The sequence below is a fragment of the Ascaphus truei genome, chromosome 9 (genome assembly GCF_040206685.1).
Source record: "Ascaphus truei isolate aAscTru1 chromosome 9, aAscTru1.hap1, whole genome shotgun sequence".
Classification (NCBI taxonomy): domain Eukaryota; kingdom Metazoa; phylum Chordata; class Amphibia; order Anura; family Ascaphidae; genus Ascaphus; species Ascaphus truei.
In genome coordinates, this window is record NC_134491.1 from 15,549,223 (window position 1) to 15,571,058 (window position 21,836).

The window sequence follows — 21,836 nt, forward strand, 5'->3', positions numbered from 1 at the left end:
CTCCTATACCTGCTCCTATACCTGCTCCCTATAACTGCTCCCTATAACTACTCCCCTAACTGCTCCAATACCTTCTCCTATACCCACGCACCTTCATCGAGGGGGTATTGCAGACCGGAGAGCCCTGCCCACCTGTCACCCCCAGCTCTCCGGATCTTTGCGTGGGACCAAAGCCACGGCAACCCCCTCGGGCTCCTCTCACCCCCCCAACCTCAGCAGGTTGGGGGACATGTCCCCGGCTCTATACAGTGCACTACCTCGCCCTTGTCGCTCGCCCCGATACCGTCTGGTGGCGGGTACTTCCTGCAAACGAGGGCGAGAGGCCCCGGTGGAGGGAACTCTATTCAGAGTAGGTTCCCTGTCATGCCGGGGATTTGAGTTGGAGGGTCCTCCACGGTGCACTGAGCATGGGAGAGTACTTGGCCCACTTCACGGACTCCCCTGCCACCTGCCCCTTCTGTGGCGAGCGGGCGTCCGTGTACCATATTTATTTAAGCTGCAGCCCCTCTTATCCACCTTGAGGAGCCTTCTCCTGCAGTTCTGGCTGCACTTTCCCCCTCACCTTTTTATTTTTGGGTGCCCACTGTCCCGGGACAATAAGCCAAGGGATCTCCTCATCAACCTGCTCCTGGCATTGGCTAAGCTATTAAATAGTCCTATACCCGTTCCCTATAACTCCTCCCCTAACTGCTCCTATACCCGCTCCCCAAAATCTTTCACTCATCCAATCGGAGTAAAGTATCTACAGTAGTGCTAATAAATGAAACGGGTGTGTGCTTTCTTTAATTCTATAATGTGCTTCCACCGTCCCTTCTACTGAATACAAAGGATGTATAAGCAAGGAAAACAGTATACAAGCAAACCGTTTTAACGGTTGGCTAATTAGCTTTCCCCACGCTGTCTTGCTTTCTCCCATACGCTTTAATGGTTTTCTTTTGCCAAAGTGCATTCCACAAAATTAATGCCGTGTAAAATCACAACTTTCCTATTTCAAACAGCTGCACGTTAGCCAGGAACCACTCCGACATCTGCTAATATCTTGGTCATTCTCGTCCTGGATGTTTGGCACCTGTGATGAAAGCACAGGGCTGGGTAACTCCTCCTCAAGACCCCCCCCAACGGGCCAGGTTTCCAGGATATCCCTGCTTCAGCACAGGTGGCTCAATCAGTGGCTCAGTCTTTGACTGAGCCACTGATTGAGCCACCTGTGCTGAAGCAGGGATATCCTGCAAACCTGACTTGTTGGTGGCCCTTGAGGACTGGAGCTAAATTTTGCTTTGCCCCAACATTGCACCCCTTTTGCCCTGATACATGGACCCCACACAGGCATGTGTATAAAGACATTGCTCCAGATGTGTCATAGATAAAATCCTCCTGATATCAGTAGGTCTTTTTTTTCTGTGATACATTCGGTGCAGTTTATTTGCACCACTTTTGGCGTGATACCTCTGCCCCATAATGCTTCTTTTGGAAACGGTACCAGTTGGGGGCACTCTGTATGAAGAGCAAAAAGTGCTGTTTCTGTTGCCTGTTGTTGTACCCTGTTGCAGACGCACTCTATTATTTATTTTTTTTTCTCTGCGACATCATTTAGGAAATCTTGATTTACTGTACACCAAATTTTCCTCACAAGCAATTAACACTTTCGTGGCCGCAGAGGACCTGGCAGTGAAAGGGTGCTTTTCCCTGATGAAATTTGAAGTTAAAATTGAGGCTCTGATTTAAAAAAATTTTTTTTTTTAAATATTGTTCGTATTAATATGATCAATAATGAAATAAAATAGTTAATCAATTTTGTGTCTTCTTTTGTAAGTTTAAAAGGGAAGTCTGGGTTGGGGTACTGCCGAAAAAATAGATTTAATAGCAATGTTAAATATTAATACACTCATTGTATAAAGCCTAATCTCATTGTATGTACCGTATGTAAATCTGTATTTCTTTAGCACCATTGATGTACATAGCGCCTCTTAGGCTGGGCCATGGTGCCGCAGACCGTGCAGAGGCGTACGCACGCTGATCGGTCAGACTGCCTTAAGGCAGTGATCGCATCCATGTGGCGTGCGAGCGGGAGGGGGCGCGCGTTGTGCAAGAAATCAGTTGAAACGGATTTCTCGGCGCGACAGGCCGGTCACGTGAGCGGTTCGCCCAATGAGGGCAAACCGGCTCCGTGACGCCCATAGGAACGCCCCACACGGCCCGTCCACCATGGCCAGGTAAAGCACCCGTTTCACGCGGGTCACTTCACCCGCGCGGAGGTCGAGCGAAGGCTGTGAAGGCACCATGGCCCGGGCCTTAGCCATGTATGTATGTATGTATGTATATCTTTATTTATATAGCGCCATTAATGTGCAGCAGTAATACACGTGACATAATAACACAAATAACACATTATGGGAATAAGCGCTTCAGACATAAAAGTAACATTAGGATAAAGAGTCCCTGCCCTGAAGAGCTTACAATCTAAGCAGCAATTTGGGTATTTTTAGCCTCTGGATTGGAATCCTGGATATGTGCCTGTGCCAGACCTTGTTATTATGTATCATATACAGGGGACACAATAAGCGGAGATAATGCAGGAAGCGTGAGGGTTTGTGCGGCTCCGTAATCACAGCATGCCTTTGTATCCGCTGGCCACAACAAGGAACCGCTTGCTTGTATTTCCTGAGCAGCTTTTTCCATTCTGTCCTGTGTGACCTTTTATTTGGGAACGTTCAACATCACATCACATACAATTCAGTGTCACAGACAAGCTGCTGGTGGGCAGAGTAGGGCCGCGTGCTGAAGCATACAGCTATGTAAGAGGGGGGGTCCGTGTGCTGCAATGTGTTGCAGGCCCTCCTGGAAGCAAAAGGGTTAACGTTTCAGTCGGGTGGGACCTCACTGAGCTATTTAGTGATATGACTCGGTGATTCATGCATTACAAATCAAACTTTTTATCAGTGTAATTTGTAGTAAAAGTGGAGCCAATTTGTATATCTGTATGTACCCTACAGTTCCCAAACCTACTTCCTTCACCCAATTGTTACGTCATACAGTGGTTAAGCTACAGACGAGGATTCTGGGTAGTGACATGCAGATGAGCACAAAGTGGGCGTGTCACGTTTTCCTATTCATTTTTACGTGGATTGCCTAGAGCTTCTGTCTATTGCCTATGGCTACGGCCCCAGTGTCGGCTCCTGCACGCCATGGGTGCAAGCCGCGATCTGCGGTGTGTGTTTGAGCTGCAGGGGGAAAGACAAGATCGCGATGAGGGGGCGGGGTGTGTGTGTGTGTCAGGGGCGTGGCCATGACATCACAGGGCCATCATACTTGGCAACCAGGACAGGTTATCGTCACAGGTAATGTAACCCCTAACCCCTTACCCTAAGAAACCTAACACCTTACCCTAGGCACCTTCATCCCTTACCAAAAAACCTTAACCGTAACCCTTTACCCTACCCCCTGATCCCTACCTCCGGGCCAAAATTACTGCGGCTAAATGACCGTGGCCAACTGTCCCCCAGTGGCTGAATGGCCACGGCAAAACGTCCATGACTAACGGTCCTATTCCGTCACCTACATACGTTTTACGTTCAGCTCAGTCTTAAGTGAGATTACACTTACCCGTTCTCCAGCCGGAGACGTACAGATGGGTGACTAACCCTGTGTGTACATAAAGCCAGGCAGTATCAGCGGTTACTTGAAACGGTTTGGCTTCTGTGTGCATCACCCTACATCAGGGGTCTCAACCTCAGTCCTCAAGGGCCACCAACGGGACAGCTTTTATGGATATGCCTGCTTCAGCACAGGTGGCTCAATCAGTGGCTCAGTGGAAGATGTGGAGCGGCAGGGACTTTGTCCCATTCCACTGCCAGCGATCCTGTAACATAGCACTGCATTACAGGCAAAGTGAGGGGCAGCAGTCGCGAGCTTCGGATATATCCGTTGCAGCCGGTGCTGTCTTGCAGCTGGAAACCTGGAGCATCAATGGTTCTCTGTCACTGATTCTCATCGTATTTTCTGCAGATCCTGCTGTATTGTGACATGTTCACCCCGTGCCATCCAGGACTTTGTGCCCGATTCTATATCCCAGGAAGGGTGAGAGTTAACACATAACCGGCGCCAGTGTGACAGATTGGCAGCACCTAGTGCGGGCAACTTATTTGCTAAGCGCTGGTGGCAGAGGATATCCTTTGCTCCATTTCCCTGTAAGGTGTCTTATGGAATAGCACTGCTTAGCAAACATGGTCCATTGTGTCAAACAAAACACTTTTTTTGATGCAAAAAAGCTGCATGCAAATGCCATTTTTGCATAGATAATTCTTATTGAATATGCCGATAACTCGTGGTTTTTACCGTTCCACGATTTTTTACTGTTTTTTTTAATTTTTTAATTTTTTTTTGCACGTTTATGGATTGGCCCCATAAACGTCAGCAGAGTCTTACTGATTAAAAGCAGTAATTTTCCATTAAAATGCCATTTTTTGTGTTTTGGCCAGAACCCCCAAATCTCCCTGACTTTGCTCCCTAAAGGTTGCCGTCTCTGTAGTCTGTTGAGATATTGTCACTGGGGAAGAATAAAACTCCAATAGTTTTGAGTGCCCCATTTAAATGAGGCTTAGCGCATCCCTAGCAACGTGACATAAACTAGCGCCGGAAGGAGAGGGAGTGACACCTTTTTTTTTTGGAGTGGTGCTCAACTTCAGTCCTCAAGATCCAACAGGTCCGGTTTTAAGGTCAAAGACTGCGCCACCTGTGCTGAAGCTGGGATATCCAGAAAACTTAACCTTTTTGGGGGGGCTTGAGCACTCCAGTTAAGTACCCCTGCACATTAGGGGACCGTTGTGGGTGGGGGTTAGTCGAGGTTTTCTTCTAACCGCAATGTGAAGAGACGATAAATGGCTCCTCGTGTCCCCACAGTGGCCAGGAATCTGAGTGTTTTGTCCCATAGTTTCCACCGCCCCCAAGTGACAGATAACAGCCATGACGTCGGAGCCCCCGCTGGCCCGGATAAACGGTTCCTCTGTTTGTCAGGGAGTTGCACAGATAAAGCTGCATTTCTCACACCAATGGAATGGAAGTTCTCTCTGGAGTTGACATTTCCGTGTGCCGTCTCCGGGACGGAGGACCCTGTCACATGCTGGAATCAGAGGTCATGTTAATGTCATTAGTGCAAAGAATGTTAGTGTGTTTAGAGACGCAGTCGCGTTTCGTCACCCACACATGTTTACTTTGTAACGAGTTGTCCTAACTGTTCATTTACAGACCTGCCCAGCGCTGGGGAATCCTCCTGCAGCGTTCTGCTGTGGATAACTATTCGTGTGACATATTTCGGGTCCTCATGATTTTGTAATGACGGCGCTATGAGTGAATCTCTGCAACTACTGCCACGTCCTACTATAGCTTATGTATTAAGTCCCTAACATAATTAGTATGTCCTATATATATATTGCATGAGTCAGCGAGTAAAGACACTGACTCAGGAAACTGACGCATTGAGAGCAGGGGAACCTGGTTCAATGCCCAGTATCCCCTCCTTCTGACAAGTCACTTTATCTCCCTGTGCCTCTGGCACCAAGAACAGATTGTAAGCTCTGCGGGACAGGGCCTGTGTCTGTAACATCGCTATGTGCTGCGTACCTCGCGCTACACTGTAATTGTGACGCGCTTTGAGTCCTATTGGGAGAATAGCGATTATATTAAATATAGTTATTATAATATATACACACACACACACACACACACACACACACACACACACACACACACACACACACACACACTTTGATATGTTGTCAAGCTTTTCAGGCACAAATTAGCAAAGCTAACAAACATTTATTTTGCATCATTTACATTCCAAATATCTTGTTCTGCACTTTTTGATCCCAAATTTGTGCTATGTGGCAAAATCTTTTTTTTAGTTCTCTGTAATGTTTAATATTATTTGTGGGCTCGCGGTAGATGAAATGCCCTATTTTCCGCACCGACAGAATCCAGATATGTTTGCACTCAAGGTATTGAAACGGTAATACTTGAGCAGCACTCGAATTGCACTTTACAAAATCCGGTATAGGATCTTATTCAAGGCGAACCTGCAAACCAAGTACATTATTTATATTTAAACTCCCCCTGCCCCCGGAAGGGACGTCAAGAAGATCCACACACCGCATATACGTTATTCTATACCAGGGGTGCGCAAACTGGGGGGCGCAACATTTTCCAGGGGTAGCGCAGCGGTTGCAGAGGCCCGGCGCGCTTCCCCAAGGCATTTAAATTAAATGTCGGGGGATCGCGTGAGGCCTCTGCAACTTCCCTTACCTTGTCTCCGGCGACGCATCGCCATGGCAACGTAGCATCAAATTACACCATGGAGTCACGTGACGTAATTTGACGCTGAAGAAATGGTAAGGAGGGGGGAGCGAGCAGGGGAGGAAAGCAGGCGGGGGTTTGCAGGGGGAAAAGTTTGGGCACCCCTGTTCTATACAATATAGAAAGACCTCAAAACTAGTCACTGAGGGATAGACCCTCAGAACGCCGTTAAATGTTTTATCGCTACGTTACTGCCATTTATTGTATTTATAGCCGCAACGCATACCCACAAAGGTCATTTATGTTAACGCAAGTTTTTCTTAAGGAGAAAAATATTGAATTTATCAATTTTAACCGCCGTTGGGCTTGCTCATGCTAATCATATGCTTATTATATGCAAACCACATGCTAATGAGCCGTTTAGCTAACATCTCAAACCCTCAAACCTATACAGTATACCCCTACTGAGGTCTGTATCTCTGGAAACAGGGGGTTCCCGGAGCTGAAATTAATGGGGTTCCGCTCTCTACACCCTCTCATTCAATCCTATGTCGCCGCCTGTGATAGTTTCTTTAAACGTTAGTGGTCCCCAAGTGCCCCCACACCGGTTATATCCTAAGTTATAGAGGTGTATCATTTGTCCACCTGAAAAAGAGAGTTCTGTAGCCTCTTCGGCACTGAATGGGTTACTCCGTGCGGCACACACATCCTTTCCATGCTCGTCCAGGAGCTGAAACCGCATGCTGATGCGGATAACTCTTTTTATGGAAATAAGTCATGGCATCTAACCCTGCGTAAGAGGAAATGACATCACGTAGCGGCCGCCTTCGGATTGAGCCCAGGAAATGCTTTATTGGGCAGAGGAGAATCATCGGGCCACGTTTTGACCTTTTATTCCAGGCTCTGAAATTGGTCGTTTTGAAGGTGTATTGCATGGGGAGGCCAACTCCAGTTCCCAATGGCCACCAGCGGGTCTTCAGGATATCCCTGCCTCAGCACAGGTGGCTCAGTCCTGCTGAAGCAGGGATATCCTGAAGACCCGTTGGTGGCTCTTGAGGACTGGAGTTGGCCTCCCCGAGTCTTAAACACACTTTTTTTTTTAATGATTAATACTTGCCTGGCTATATTTTTCTCCCCGTATTAATGTATATAAATAGAAAGGGTTAACAACAATGAATTCAAATGTTTACGCCTGGCTCTAATTTCTTAGCAGACATCTCATGCTAGCCTTAAAGAGTAACCTCCACCTACCCCACCCCTTCCTTCTCTGACACTCCTCCCACCTCAACACAAGGTATACAGGCAATAAATAAACTTGAATACTACATCCTGCTACCGTGTCTGACACACACACACACACACACACACACACACACACACACACACACACACACACACACACACTGATACTTGTATGTGTAAAACACTCATGTAGAGGTGTATTGTAGTCTAACCATGTTCCTGCCACTTGTGTTTTGTTTTATTGAAGATACATATTTTTTTATATGTATTTTTTTTATATATACTGTACTTTTTATATTGTACCTAAGGTTCCATGTGTAATTATTTTTTAACGCGTTCCTTTCCATCTATTCCAGATTAACCTAATAATTATTTATGTATTTCTTATGACCTAGTATAAGTATATATTTTTATATTAAATTTTTGGTGCCGTAAGTTCGGCTTGATGAGTGCAATTAGCCTGCACCCGTTCGAGCTCCCCTTCACAGGCTGTGATTGGAGGAGTACAATTGATACTCTGACCAGTCCCTGCAGAGGGGGGGGGGGGGGGTACTTAAATAGGTCCAGTACTCTTGATCATTATACCCTGATGAAGAAGCATTTGAGCTTTGAAACGCGTTGGAATGTGGTTTCCCCTCAACACATTTGTGGAATGTAATTATTGATCCTTGGGACTTTGAATCTGCTGCCTGGATGTTCCAAAATGCACCACACGGTTACGCTATCCCTTGACGCGATCCAGTGACGTGGCTGACGAGTCGACAGAGACGCGCGGAGGTGCTGTGTTCCGTGCACGAGCACCGTGAACTTCTCCACCAGGAACGGCCGGATCATAGCTTGCAGCAGTTCCCTTACCAATTTGGGACGTTACTGTTACCTGTACACTGTGCAAACACCTGGACTGTGAGTACGAACCTTCGGGCTACATTTCCACCATCTGAGGTGCCTGGCTATGTCAACGAGGAGCCTGCTGACCAACGGATGGTATTCCGTCGACCAATAGATGATGTCCGGCTGATTGATCCGGTCCTGTTTTTGGTGTTTGGATAATTTATATTCCATGTATGCTGATTTTATCTCACATTGATGTACGCAGAATACTCGCCTACCACTGTGTTTTTTAATGATATTTTGTTTAATACACTGTGAGCGTTGTGCGCTGTTCTTTTTCGGTTTTTCTGCTGCCACTTGACCCTGACAAAATATTGTGCGGCAGAGGCAATAAGGGGGAAATAACTTGCTTGCAGCTGCTGCGATAACCCTGTGCAGGAACATTATTTTCGATCCATCTGTTTGTTTTAGACCTATTATTCTGTACATTTTCCGAAGGCATCTTCGCTGCTTTATTCTTCCGATCCTCCCAGCGGGAATGTGCCCCTCCCCCACCACCCCCTGCTTCTCTCCATTGTGGGAGAGGGTCTTTTCTCTGTGAATACACAGGACATCCTGTGATTTTCTTACAGTTATTAGATAACCAAGAGTATACATTATCAGGGGACAATGAGAACAAATTAGAACATGTGGTCGTTTCCACCTGGTCTACTTTAATTAAATACTTGACAAGCAAAGGTTTTTCATTTATCCTTCTTAAAACAGCCCCAGTCCTTGACACTGAGATTTTATGTCTGTGTTCCATAGTGGATTTAATTGTATTTCTCTCTTTGTTGGTAGGCCATTATTACAAATGGTATACGGCAAAGTCCTTGTCTGCTAATGGCAAGCAATTAGCCCACTAATTGCTAGTGCACCATTGGTTGTGCCCATTGCTTGGAACATGTATACATCCCTGTATGATAGTGATCCAGTCCTGGTTTTGCATTCCCGTTTGTTGACCTGACAGCAACTTTAGCCTTGTCGCACAAGATCTAAAGACAGACCGGTCTGTATTATTATCACTGTTGACCTGGAATTGCGTGCCAAATGTAAACTGCGCTGTTCCAATCCGAACAATACAGGATATCCTTCTGGATGAGCTCAGCCTTGGAATCAACATTTCAATCTTGAATAGTAGGAAACAAGGAGAAATCAGTATGTATCTTAGATCAGGGGTGGGTGGCCAACTCCAGTCCTCAAGGGCCACAAAGCAGGTCAGGTTTTCAGGATATCCCTGCTTCAGCACAGGTGGCTGAATCCGTGGCTTAGTTGAGGCTAAGAAAGAGGACATTGAAAAAAGACTATTCCCCCCCTTGCTAACTGGATCCAGGCGTTCTCCATTGTTGCTGTTGTTATTGGCGAAAAATCTCCTCACCTAAACAAGGACATGAGGGTTTTTTTTTTCGGGGGACTTATAGCGGGATGGCTTGGTGGTGCTATGACCAGCAGTTTTGCCACAAAATGGCTGTTCCCAAGTTAGTTCGCAATTAGTTTGGGACACAAAAGGAAGGGATTTGTGGATTGAGCTCATGACCACGCAGAACCCGGCCTCCCTTCTTGGTGCGTCTGACCGTAGGTCATCTTCCGGGCTCTCATCCGGCAATAGGAAGGGTCACTGCCGGCCATTTAATGAAGGCCAGTGTAATTTTGGTGCATGCAGATCTGGCACGAGTGCTCATCCTGTTGTGGCGCCCACCCCGCAGGCGAATACTTCTGCAAGGGCAGAAGGGAGGGCAGGTCTTTGCAGCAGTTCACTATGGAAGACTGTTTTGACAGCGAGCGTAGAAAGTATAGCGTCCAGTATGGATCTTTACCCCAATAAGGGGGCGGCGTTAGTTTAGATGGTCCCGTTTGCTCGGTTAATTATCTCTCAGATTTTGACCAAGTTAATGTTCCTTTAAGACGGTTGGAAAGTCCCGGCGGGTCTGGCGGTCAGGGGGTAATTTAAAGGCATTAAATATCCCCGTTGGTGGTGGCTAGTTGGGGGCCAAGTGCTGGGTAACCTTGCCAGACGGGGCTCAGTGGTACGGTAATGCCTGGTTGTGACATGGATTGGCGAGTGAGCCGGGCTCATTGTGCTTTGGGTACCTGGGGCCCATCTCGCCCATCCCGAGTGGCTGGGTCTGTGCAGTGCCTGGCTTGACGGGTTTGCGATCCATGGTTGGGCACCATTGTCCTTACCAGTGGGTGGACCACACTGGCAGGGTTAGCACTCCTGTTTTTCTGAATTGAATAAAAGCCGCGGCGATTGTACCCCCAGACCCTTGTGTGTGTGTGCGCTTTATTCCTGGGTATGTTTATGAGGAAGGGACCATGAGAGCAGCATCACAGCCCTGAGGTCATATATCTTGTTATACATGTATTATTAACTAAAGGGGGGAAGGTAGGGGTGGGGATGTTGCATCAACAATCCAGGGCAAATCCCATCATGTACTTCTGTGGGATAAGAAGTGTAGTATTTCCATAAGCCCCTTTTTTTTAAGGATTTATTTATTGGGAGTGACATTTAACAATGGGACGGTTAGTTAATTCTTACGTGCTTAAATGCTAATCTATTTAAGAATATCCTGTGATGGTACTAGGAAGATTTGTATCTTTGCTTGATAGTTTCCAAGCTTTTGGTCGGACAATGGGGGTTTTCATGAAATATTTTGTGTTGAAGTCTGTTGTATCATGTTGGAAGATGAGCAAAGATGGGTCTGTAATGGAAGAGTTTGTGAGGTATCAATCAAACTATAATAATCTTTCCCTGTACTTCAGCGTCTGGATCGCGTTTTACCCAGCTTGATACAACTGACACAACACGCACTGCCTTTATTTTATTTGTTGTGTTTGGTTTGGTAACTAAATAGTGTACTTGATTGGACATGTTTGCCAATCTTCTATTCCGATAACTCTGTAGTTGCCAGAGGGGTTAAAAATAATAACATTATCCCCATGGATGTTAATGCCAATAGATTGTAACCCCAATGTTTAGAACATTCTCCAAGGTATATGATGGGCTGCTGTGTGATGGAAAGCAGAGGGCAGTACAAGGGACTCGGGGCATCCCTTAAGGTTGGAGGAAAGGAGATTTCACCAGCAACCAAGGAAAGGGTTCTTTACAGTAAGGGCAGTTAAAATGTGGAATTCATTACCCATGGAGACTGTGATGGCAGATACAATAGATATCTTTAAAAATAGGTTAGGCATCTTTTTAGAAAGGAAAAGTATACAGGGATATACCTAATAAGTAAACCTGGAAGGATGTTGATCCAGGGAGAAATCGGATTGCCAATATTTTGGAGTCGGGAAGGGATTTATTTTACCCCTTATGAGACAGTATTGGATAATGTGTCACTGGGGTTTTTTGTTTGCCTTCCTCTGGATCACTATGCTGTAAGTACGGATATAGGATAACGTATCTGTCGTCTAAATTTAACATAGGTTGAATGGACATATGTATTTTTTCAACCTCATCTACTATGTATTGGCCTTGGGGACCATTCAAGTCAATGCATGTGTGGCCAGGTCTCCTTATAGGCTCACCCTCAGCCCCCTTTGCTTTCCTCCAGTTCCCCTTACCTCATGTGGAGTGGGGTGGGGAGGTTGCAGCAGCGCGTGGGTGCCGGAGATGGGGTGTCAGCACCCCCGTGAGATGAGCAGGAGCTGCGGGCTGATAGACAAGGTGACCGGGTCGCCGGAGTCCCGCCGCGGACTGAGGGACAGGGCGTCGCCATCTTGAGTATAGTCGCGCGTGCGCAGAGAGGTGCCAGTAGTTGCGGCAGCCATAAGGAGCAGCGGCCATTAGGGGAATAGATCCGTTGGGGACTACAACCCCCAGCAGCCCCAGGGGCTGAAGTCAGGTGAAACACAAGCAGCCAATAGGGCTGCTGCACTTGTGGTTTGGGGAGCTTGCGCTGACAGATAGGGCAGTGAGTCAGTTAGACAGTTGGAGCCAGGGTAGACAAGGGGAAGGGAGGGTCTGAGTATCAGTGGCACTCAGACTAGGCCAGAGAATCCCCATAGGTCCCAGATAGGCCCCACTCACGTGTAGCGTGCAGGGAAGGCCCCTTAGATAGGGACGCTTCCCCATTTTACTATAGTGTCAGGAACACACTGAAGACGCTGTGCGGTGATCGCGGTCTGTGTGTCTGAGACCAGACCATTGCGGTGCTATCAAAGACTCTTAAAGGTGAGACCCTCCTACCAGAGTCCACCCAATGCAGGGGCGGACGCCATCGCTGAGGGCCACGTCGCTGGATCAGATGAATCCTCTTTTCTAAGTCTGCTGCACCGAGTGCTGGAGTACTCGGCAGGTACCTCAACAAGTGCACCAACAGTTCACGTGATAGCGCTACTCCCTACACTTTTGGGTGGGCTGGACACTGGAAAAGGGACATCAGGGTATTGGTGCCTAGCACCCGATCTACTTTGGGACACCTACTGGTGGTACTGGGTGGGGTGTTCATTATACTGGGAGGTGGTGTTATGTTATATGTGCTGTTAGTAAAGGTTGTTATCATGTACTGTTTGTGTTTACTATTGGTTCCTGGGAGGAGCTTCTCCCACTATGCCGGAATCCCTCACAGGTGGAGGCGCTGCACCGAAACGATAATTATACCACCCCAGGCTCCCCGTGGCGGAGGCTTGGGTCCTCTGTGAGCCAACAGGTAACAGCAGTACCAGTAGTCTCTTTATTTAGGGGGAAAGCAGGATACACACATACCACGGGATCGCAGTGCTGTAATCCGTATCGGGCATAAGTGCGTCACAGCATTAGAGGCACGCTTTAATGTTGCTGAACCCTAACTAAGTGCTTGTCATTGGAAGGCATGCTAAAATGTAGCAGTGTTCAGTGTGTTTGGACCTAAATTTTTTCATGTGTGTTGGAACTGTACTGGCTGTGGGTTAGCATCTAGAAACTGCTCACCGTTGGTACCAACTTTCACGTAGAGTGTGCACATGTCTTCATTTCATAGTTGGGGAAGGGAAAGTGGTTGTGGAGAGAGCTAAGGAAAGAGAGAACAGGAGACAAAAAGGAGAGAGAGATTTGCTGATTTTCAGCTTTTACAAATAAATTATTCATTAATTTATAAAGAACGCATAGCATTATATATTCATTATTGAGTTTAAAATGAATAAACCTTACAGAGAAATGTTAATTTAGTTGGATCACATGGATAAATGGCTCATCCAGCTGATCTAAGGATTTCCTCTGCAAGGGATTTGTGAAATGATGGGACAATGGGAATAAGCTTTGCGCTGATGCTAGAAGAATCCCAGGACTACCCTCTACCTGCAGAAGCATGTTACACGGCTCATTCTCTGTCATTTTACAGGGTACATGATTTACCTTTTGTTTATAGTAAAACTACCCATTCATCTGATATCATTTGTGTTGTGTGATATAGGAAAGCGTTACTACATAGACTTCCAGCACCGCTTAGTAAACATGGTCCTTTACCGCCATTCAAGTGACTGCAAGTGCTTTCCAGCAGTGGAAAAACACTGTGCTGTATACATGGTGTGTTGTATAAATCCTGTAGAACGGGATATATAGGATTTAGCTCTGATGCGGAACAGGTCTCTGTTTTAGTATATTAACAGTCCAAGGACCAGCATCAGATTTCATTCAATGATTAACATTAATCGGTCAACTAATTAATAAATGTTAAACTCCAGACCCTATAACTGTTACCATGGAGTAAAACAGTTTAGACCTTCTTTTAAGGTAACCTTTTTAAGGGTAAAGTCAGGACATTTGAGAGGACACTTGAGGCTCGGAGTTCTGCCTGGTCTCAGCTTGTCTACATCAGAAGACTCAGAAAATCGCTTTGCCCCAAACTGAAGTCCCGTTCATTTATATGGGGCTTAAATCTTTCACAACATGGATAAGTCAACTCCACAGTACATTGAATAGAGTTTTAGAGGAAGTCGGCTTGTGTTAAAAAAATTAAATAAAAAGAAGCATGTTTTAAACCAACTTATCCATGAAATCAGCTTCCTTAGAAAGGATTAAATGAATCTTACAGCAAAGATGGGTGGGGAGCCGTGTTGGTCCTTTCTTCCATGTAGTAACATAGGAGGGAGTAGGGGGGTATGATACCTTTTATTGGACCAAAAAGCAGTTGATATGTTACAAGCTTTCCAACCTCGCAAGGTCCTTCATCTGGTCCTACTCAGAGGTTGGAAAACTTGTAACATATCAACTACTTGTTGGTCGAATAAAGTTTTAGTACCCCCTCCTCCCTCTCCCTCCTGTGTTACTACAATTAATCTTACAATAACTATTTTATTTGTACCTTGTAAAAAAAATAAAAAATAAAAAAAGGAATAATACAGCTTTTCTTTGTAATCACCAAATTCAAACATACGAGCGACTTGTGTTTCTGTTTGACTAACGTATATATAGGTATACGTGCAAATCCTCCTCTAAGTGATCCTTTAACTCTTCCCCATAACTCTTCCCCATAACTCTTCCCCATAACTCTTCCCCATAACTCTTCCCCATAACTCTTCCCCATAACTCTTCCCCATAACTCTTCCCCATAATCCCCTCCCCATAATCCCCTCCCCATAACCCCTCCCCATAACCCCTCCCCATAACCCCTCCCCATAACCCCTCCCCATAACCCCTCCCCATAACCGCTCCCTATAACGCCTCACCTAACTTCTCCTACAACCGCTCCCTATAACCCCTCCCATAACTGTTCCTATAAATGCTCCCTATAACTTCAATAACTACAGTATTTCCCACAGCAAAAGTGACTCAACATGAAATAGTTTTTCAGGTTCAACGTTGGGTTCGAATATCCATTTGCAACCGTTCGTATATAAACGAGTACAAGAGACTGAGGTGCTTGATGTAAAATTGTAGAGATTTCATGTAGAATCACTTGGATCTTCTGGAAGATCCCAAAATCACTGTGTTTGAACCTCTAACCTGGGCAAAAATGGCTATTCAGGTTGCATGTGAAATCCCCAATAAGGCTGCTGGTTCTGAAACACCTTGTACCCTCGTCCCACAGATACTTTCAATACCATTTTTAACAGAATATCCATCATCCACAAGACAGATTTGATTTAATCATTTACCAAATCCCTTTTCCCCCCTGCGTGTTCAGTCTCTGGTTATTTATAGTTCCTACATGACCTGGATTCTCCTGATGCGCACAACCCATGGAATCTCTCCGCTGTTACATGTTATAACTGCTGATAAAACTAGGGCAGGGGAACAATACGTGAAGGCAATTTCATTCAATATATGAACAGATGAATAGGAGGAGATGTCTAGCCCAGGGGGCTCAAATCCAGTCCTCAACCTTTCCCCAACAGGTCTGGTTTTCAGGATATCCCTGCATCAGCACAGGTGCCTCAGAGGCTCAGTTTTCGGCTGAACCTCTGACTGAGGTATCCTGAACACCTGACCTGGTGGGGGGGGGGGGGGGGCTTGGAGGACTGGGGTTGAGAACCCCTGGTCTAGCCTATGAAGTTGGCCGGTTGATAACGAGGTACCAGCTCCATTGATGTTTTACATAGCGTCCAATGTGCACTATAATCCCAGCTGGGAGATTTGGAAGGAAAATAAGGGACACTTTCTTCTTAACACTGACTGACATACACAGGGATGAAGGGAACTGGTCTGCAAATGAGACCAAGTGTCATACAGGTTGATGGCCTAATTTGCATCTGTATGATATTTTAAGGTTTTTACTATCGGATCACCATGTCACCTGTTGTGAGGCTGAAGAAGTCACCGTAGGAGACTCGGAGGTCTTAAGATTTTAAAAGCCAACGTTTAAAACCCGCTCAGTAATAGTGATTTGTATTTTGGGAGCCAAGCAGAAGATCAGTGTAGTTGAAATGTGAAGGTGCTCGGAATGAATATATTCCACCAACGGGTTCAAATGACTTTGATACTTCTCCAGTGTCCTCTTTTTTTTTTTTTTTTCTCCATTGCCCAATAATCCTGAGAAGGGGAAGCATGGGAAGACCATATAGTATCTCCAGAACTTCACAAAGTATGACCAATGAGGTCACGCGTTTAACAGATACCCAATAATGATGGAAATCAGAAGGCTGGGATTACTGCCAAACGATAAAAGCAGCTTCTGCACATAATTTCCAGTCTTCCCCACTGCAGCCCATGTAAGATGACCAGATGGCTCCAGATGGTGAAGAAGACACGCAGCCAGTTTCGGTAAAGCCTTCACTCCCTGTAATAACTCCAGGATGTGTCCTCCTATGGAAAATGTTGGGATGGTAACGCATTGCTTCGGGCGGACTGTTACTTTTTTAATTGTTGGTTATTCCAGCATGTGATCCTTGTGTGATCATTCATGAGGATGTTCTTGTATACTTTGTATATAAAATACCCAGTGTTCCAAAAACCGCATATTAAAATACCGAATAAAGTGAGTACATCAATAGAGTGAAACCATTCAACATGTTTTAGAAGATCCTTGTACAAACAAGTCTGTAATTACTTTCATGTTTTTAATAAGCTTTAATAAACTGTACGCAAGACAGCATCTTTATTGCCTTTTGCAGGGTGGCTTGTTTTATCTGATTTATCTATTACAACAGTGTGACCTTTTATTTGACATAATGGTTCTGTTTTGCCTGGTTCGAAACTTCATATAATCTTGATAATCTCTTCGGGATCTTTTATTGAAAAGAAACTAGTAAAAAGCCATGCCAAGCCTTAAAGCTGCAGTTCAGTCTTTTTTTTTTTTTAATTTATTTTTTTACTGCAATAGTTTCATGTGGGCAATCTCTAATTACCTAAAGAACTGCATAGCTGCCGGTCAATCTGTTCTCCATGTATTGATCGGCGAAATTTGTGACATAATTAGAGCTGGCATATGTTTTTATTTGCTTCTGTCACTTAGTGGAAGCTCATGAATATTCATGAGCACTCCTGCACTGACATGTGCTAGAGGGAGGGCAGGGCTGATAAAGGGGTGTGCCAGGGCTTGTGACAGGACATGAAGGGGCAGTGCCTTAGCAAATGGCTGTTAAAAAAGAATACAAGAAAATTGGTCTTTCAAAGTTGTTTTTTTAAAAACAGAAAATGCTACAAGTATTTTTTTCTTACTACAGAATTGATTTATTAAAAAAAACACACATGCAGGATATTGACTGAACTGCAGCTTTAAGGGACCCTATGTCTCACTGAAGTGTATGGCCCAGAAGGGACTTGGGGCTTACCACCACACACATTAAATAATAGGAAACCTGTTGAAACGAATGGAATATTTTTCTATGATAAATCTGGTGCGGTTATTTTTCCATCTGGGAGAGTTTGCTCAATAGGCCCTGTGGTCTTTTCTAGTCTCGTATACCCATGCCCATACCTATTATCAAGAATATAATCAGCTGCTCGGAGAAAAAGAGATAGGATCGGGATAGGGGAGAAGTGATGTGGTTTGGTTGAGATGCAACTATAGGGGTTACATTATAGCAAAGGGAAGGAGGTTATGTTGTTGCTATGAAGGTCACAGCTACTAAAATAAGCTGCGTTGGCTGCAATACCAGCCTGTGCTTTATACAGTGGGAATTCATTCATTAAGGGTTGGAAGAATGCTATTGACTGACATGTAAAATAATTAATGCTTTTCATTAAGAGATGGCAGTGGTATGATAGATGGGGTATGAGATTGCACGTCAGACTAATGGATTTCTACTCATTACAATCCAGTCGTGATGCCAGATCCTATCAGATAGTCAAACTGTGTGTTGATTTCTTCTGGACTCTTTCTTATATACAGAGCCAACGCCATGTTGGCCAATGCCATGTTACCTTTGGCCAGTTACCTGGTTTTATTACATCTCAGGACCACAAGTTGGATTCTTCTAAATGCAGGAATGTAATGTGCATGGGTGGTTCTATATTGTACAAAGCAAGATACAATGGCAGCACTGTATTAACATTGAGCATATAGGGCTGAATATACCACCTCCATAAATAATAATTGTTCTTGTACAGTGCTGACAATGTACTCCGCACTGTACGTATATTGTATGCCCTGCCCCATAGAGCTTACAATCTATTTTTTTTTGTTGCCTGAGGCACAGGGAGATAAAGACAGCTGCCGAAGGTCAGAGGGAGCTGACACCGGCATTTTGAACCAGGCTCCTCTGCATCAAACTCCATACCATTGTTCTCAGGCCGCACTTTCACTCACTGAGCCGCTTCTTCAGCCCAAGTGAATGTGAGGAGCTCAAGGTTTCTGTACACCTGTAAAAATGACGTAATGACCCTGCTGGGGAAACTATACCCCTGCAATAAGAAACATCACACAGCAGAGACCAGCGCTAAACCTCGGCGCTGCCCCACACAATATTAATCTCGAAGCCTATTCAGATGTCAGTGGAAGAGTGATGTTTCTCCTCACCATACATCCTACTGACCTGACGTCTTTGCACAGTACTGGTTGTATGTAGATGGGGGAAATAGTCATACAGAGACAGGCACGAGGCATGGCCCATAACAGGCACATTCTGCATTAGCTTGAACTGTTGAGATATTTATAGGGTTTACAGGAAATATGGTCATTTGTTCCAAAAAAAGCCTTTTTATAGAGCAGCAGCAGACAATGAATAAAGGAGGCTGAGTATTTAGCCAAGGTTACACCCTGTGGGTTTGTCAGTCTGAGTGTCTAGAAGACGTTTCCATGGTAGAAATAAGCCATAAATACTGGGAAAAAAGTAAAGCGGACATAAAGGTAGAAAAACTCCTATGTGTTGGTAAAAATACCCCATAAGCGATGGCAGAAATTACCAACACGTACAATGATTTAATGCGTGTATGTATATATACTGTGTATACTATGTATATACTGTGTGTATATCCTTATCATGGACCAGTTGAATGTTTAATAAAGGTGTGAAGGAGCACAGTTCTGTTCATCAATCTATTCTGTACATATGCTTAACATATTTAAAAAGCCTCTAACCTGGGGGTGAAGATGTGCTTTCAGTAGCGATAGAAAAGCATTGGCTTGCAGGAGAAAGTGATCTTAAGTGGACTTGGGACTAGTCTGTATACAAACTTTCAGCACCATTGTGATCACTTATTGTTAGCCGACCCTTGAGAGACCCTGAACCCCCCCGCCCACTCCCACCACTACCCCCCCCCCACCACTACCCCCCACCCCCACCACTACCCCAGTACTGGAAGGTTCCTTACAATCCCGGGATGATACAGATATCACAACTTCTGCTGTTATGCTATAACATTTTTTGTTTGATTTCTTTTATTTGGGGGGGGCAGTTCAGTGGGGTTTGGTTGGTGATTTCTGGAAGTAGTTTGGGGGGAAAAAATGTTTTCGTGATTTTAAAGTGAAATTAGGGCCAGAAGAATGCGATGGAATTGTTTTTTTTTGAGTTATTAATTATTGGTGAATATTTGCCGAATTCATTAAATGAATGTGTTCACAAAATGCCAACATTTTGCCGTTCCTCATTCCCTAGCACGTTTTGCAGATCTCACTAACACGTGAAATATTCCCATTTTCTCTTGATACATTGTATTTCCTTCTGGTGCCCGCTCTCCGTTCATGCCAGACTCGATGTAGGGATAATGCTTCTAACATTGCTAGCTGTCTGTTCCATTCACAACTTATTTCTTTCCTCTCTTGCAGCGGAAAAGGTGACCTCACTGGGGAAGGATTGGCACAAATTCTGTCTGAAGTGTGAGCGTTGTAATAAGACCCTTAATCCTGGGAGCCACGCTGAGGTAAGTCTACACTTGTATACATTGTAATTACACCGTAAAGGGGAATTCCATGAGAGCTGACACAAAAAGCAACAACAAATAAGAGGTAATCCAAGCGCTATATATATATATATATATATATATATATATATATATATATATATATATATATATATATATATATATATATATATATATATATATATATATATATATATATATATATATATATATATATATATATATATATATATATATATACTGTATATATATATATATATACTGTATATATATGCTTTATTGAAAACTAATTACCTAAGTTGCCAATCAGCACAGATCCTGCTTCCCTGGGTTCACATAATGGCCACCTTCCAGTTTCAATCAATACTCCAGCCAGTGTAACTCAGCAGCTACAATGTATCCTGATATTACTAAGGTAACTGTAACCTTGCCTATTGTTACAGTTTGCAGCTCAAGATGGTGGGGAACATTTGCAACAAATTCTCACAAACAGGAAAGTGTTGCAAACGTCTTTGCACTGCATGGGAGATGGGCTAGAAGAACTCAAAGGATGCTCAGTATACTAAAACTCTTAAAAAAAATTGAATGAAGATTAAAATAAAAAAATGCAGTAAGTATTATACTTCAGAACTGATTTATTAAGTAAAAAACACACATGTAGGATATTGCTTGGATTGCTCCTTTTTAATGTCATTATCTGGATTAATCAAATATAATTATACTTGGCAAACATTTGGCTGCTTTGGCTACTCTGGGAATTAGAATAATTTTCTTTTCCTCGGGGTCTCTAAATGGGCAGATGTTAGGGAATAAAGTGATTACTGAGCCTCCAGCATATCCTGTCCCCAGCGGCGGACTTACAAATCCGCCGCCCTTAGGCACTTGCCTGTGCTCGCCGCCTGTGCCCGCCGCCTGTGCCCGCCGCCTGTGCCCGCCGCCTGTGCCCGCCGCCTGCCTCCCTGCTTCTCCTTCAGAATCCAGCATCAAATGACACCGCACGACGTCGTGTTACCATGGTAATGCGATGTCATTTGACATAGCGACGTCACGGTTGCCAGGACAATGAGGTGACGTCGTTTTGTGACGCCTGCAGCGTAATTTGACGCTGGATCTTGAAGTAGAAGCAGGGCGGCAGAACGAAGGCGGCCTGCACAGGTAAGTACGCGCTTTCCCGTTAGGTCCGATAGGCCGAGAGCGCGGCAAATGCTGATGGGGGCGGACTGTTTTGCTGCCTTAAGCCCGGGCCTAATGGGAAATCTGACACTGCCTGTCCCTTTTTAAAGGGCCAATAAAATTATGGATAGAGGGGTGGGAGGGGTTTGCCTGCGCAAACTTCCGTTCCGAGTGATATCAGACAGATGGGAGCAGCAAGAAGAATTCGCATCCCTGCCGGGTCTCCGCTCACCAGGTTTATAATCGAACGTTAAATAAGACTGCAAAGATGCATATAGGTGTCTGAATTTTGTGGGAAAGGGTGGTCTTCCAGATTTAACCCCTTATACATGTCACTGCCATTGGTTCATGTGGTTCCTAGGAGGGACCATATCTTTAAATTGGACTCCGTTGAATTACATCCTGTAAACTGGCTTTTATTTTGAGTTCCATTTGAATTAAAAAGCCAGGATATAGGAGTTAAAGATAATATAAGAACTTCCTAAATACCGCAACCATATGTTAGACCAATGTTTTTCAACAGGGGTACCGTGGGGCA

The 21,836-nt window shown here is 44.8% G+C and overlaps 1 protein-coding gene across 1 annotated transcript in view; it reads left to right on the plus strand.

Annotated features, from left to right (window-relative positions):
• Positions 1-21,836, plus strand: part of LOC142502460 (cysteine-rich protein 2-like) — a 76,533-nt gene that overhangs the window by 24,433 nt on the left and 30,264 nt on the right. Inside the window, exon 2 of the mRNA XM_075613471.1 lies at positions 20,031-20,125. Within this exon, the coding sequence (XP_075469586.1) occupies positions 20,031-20,125 (95 nt within the window). The remainder of the gene's footprint in view (positions 1-20,030; positions 20,126-21,836) is intronic.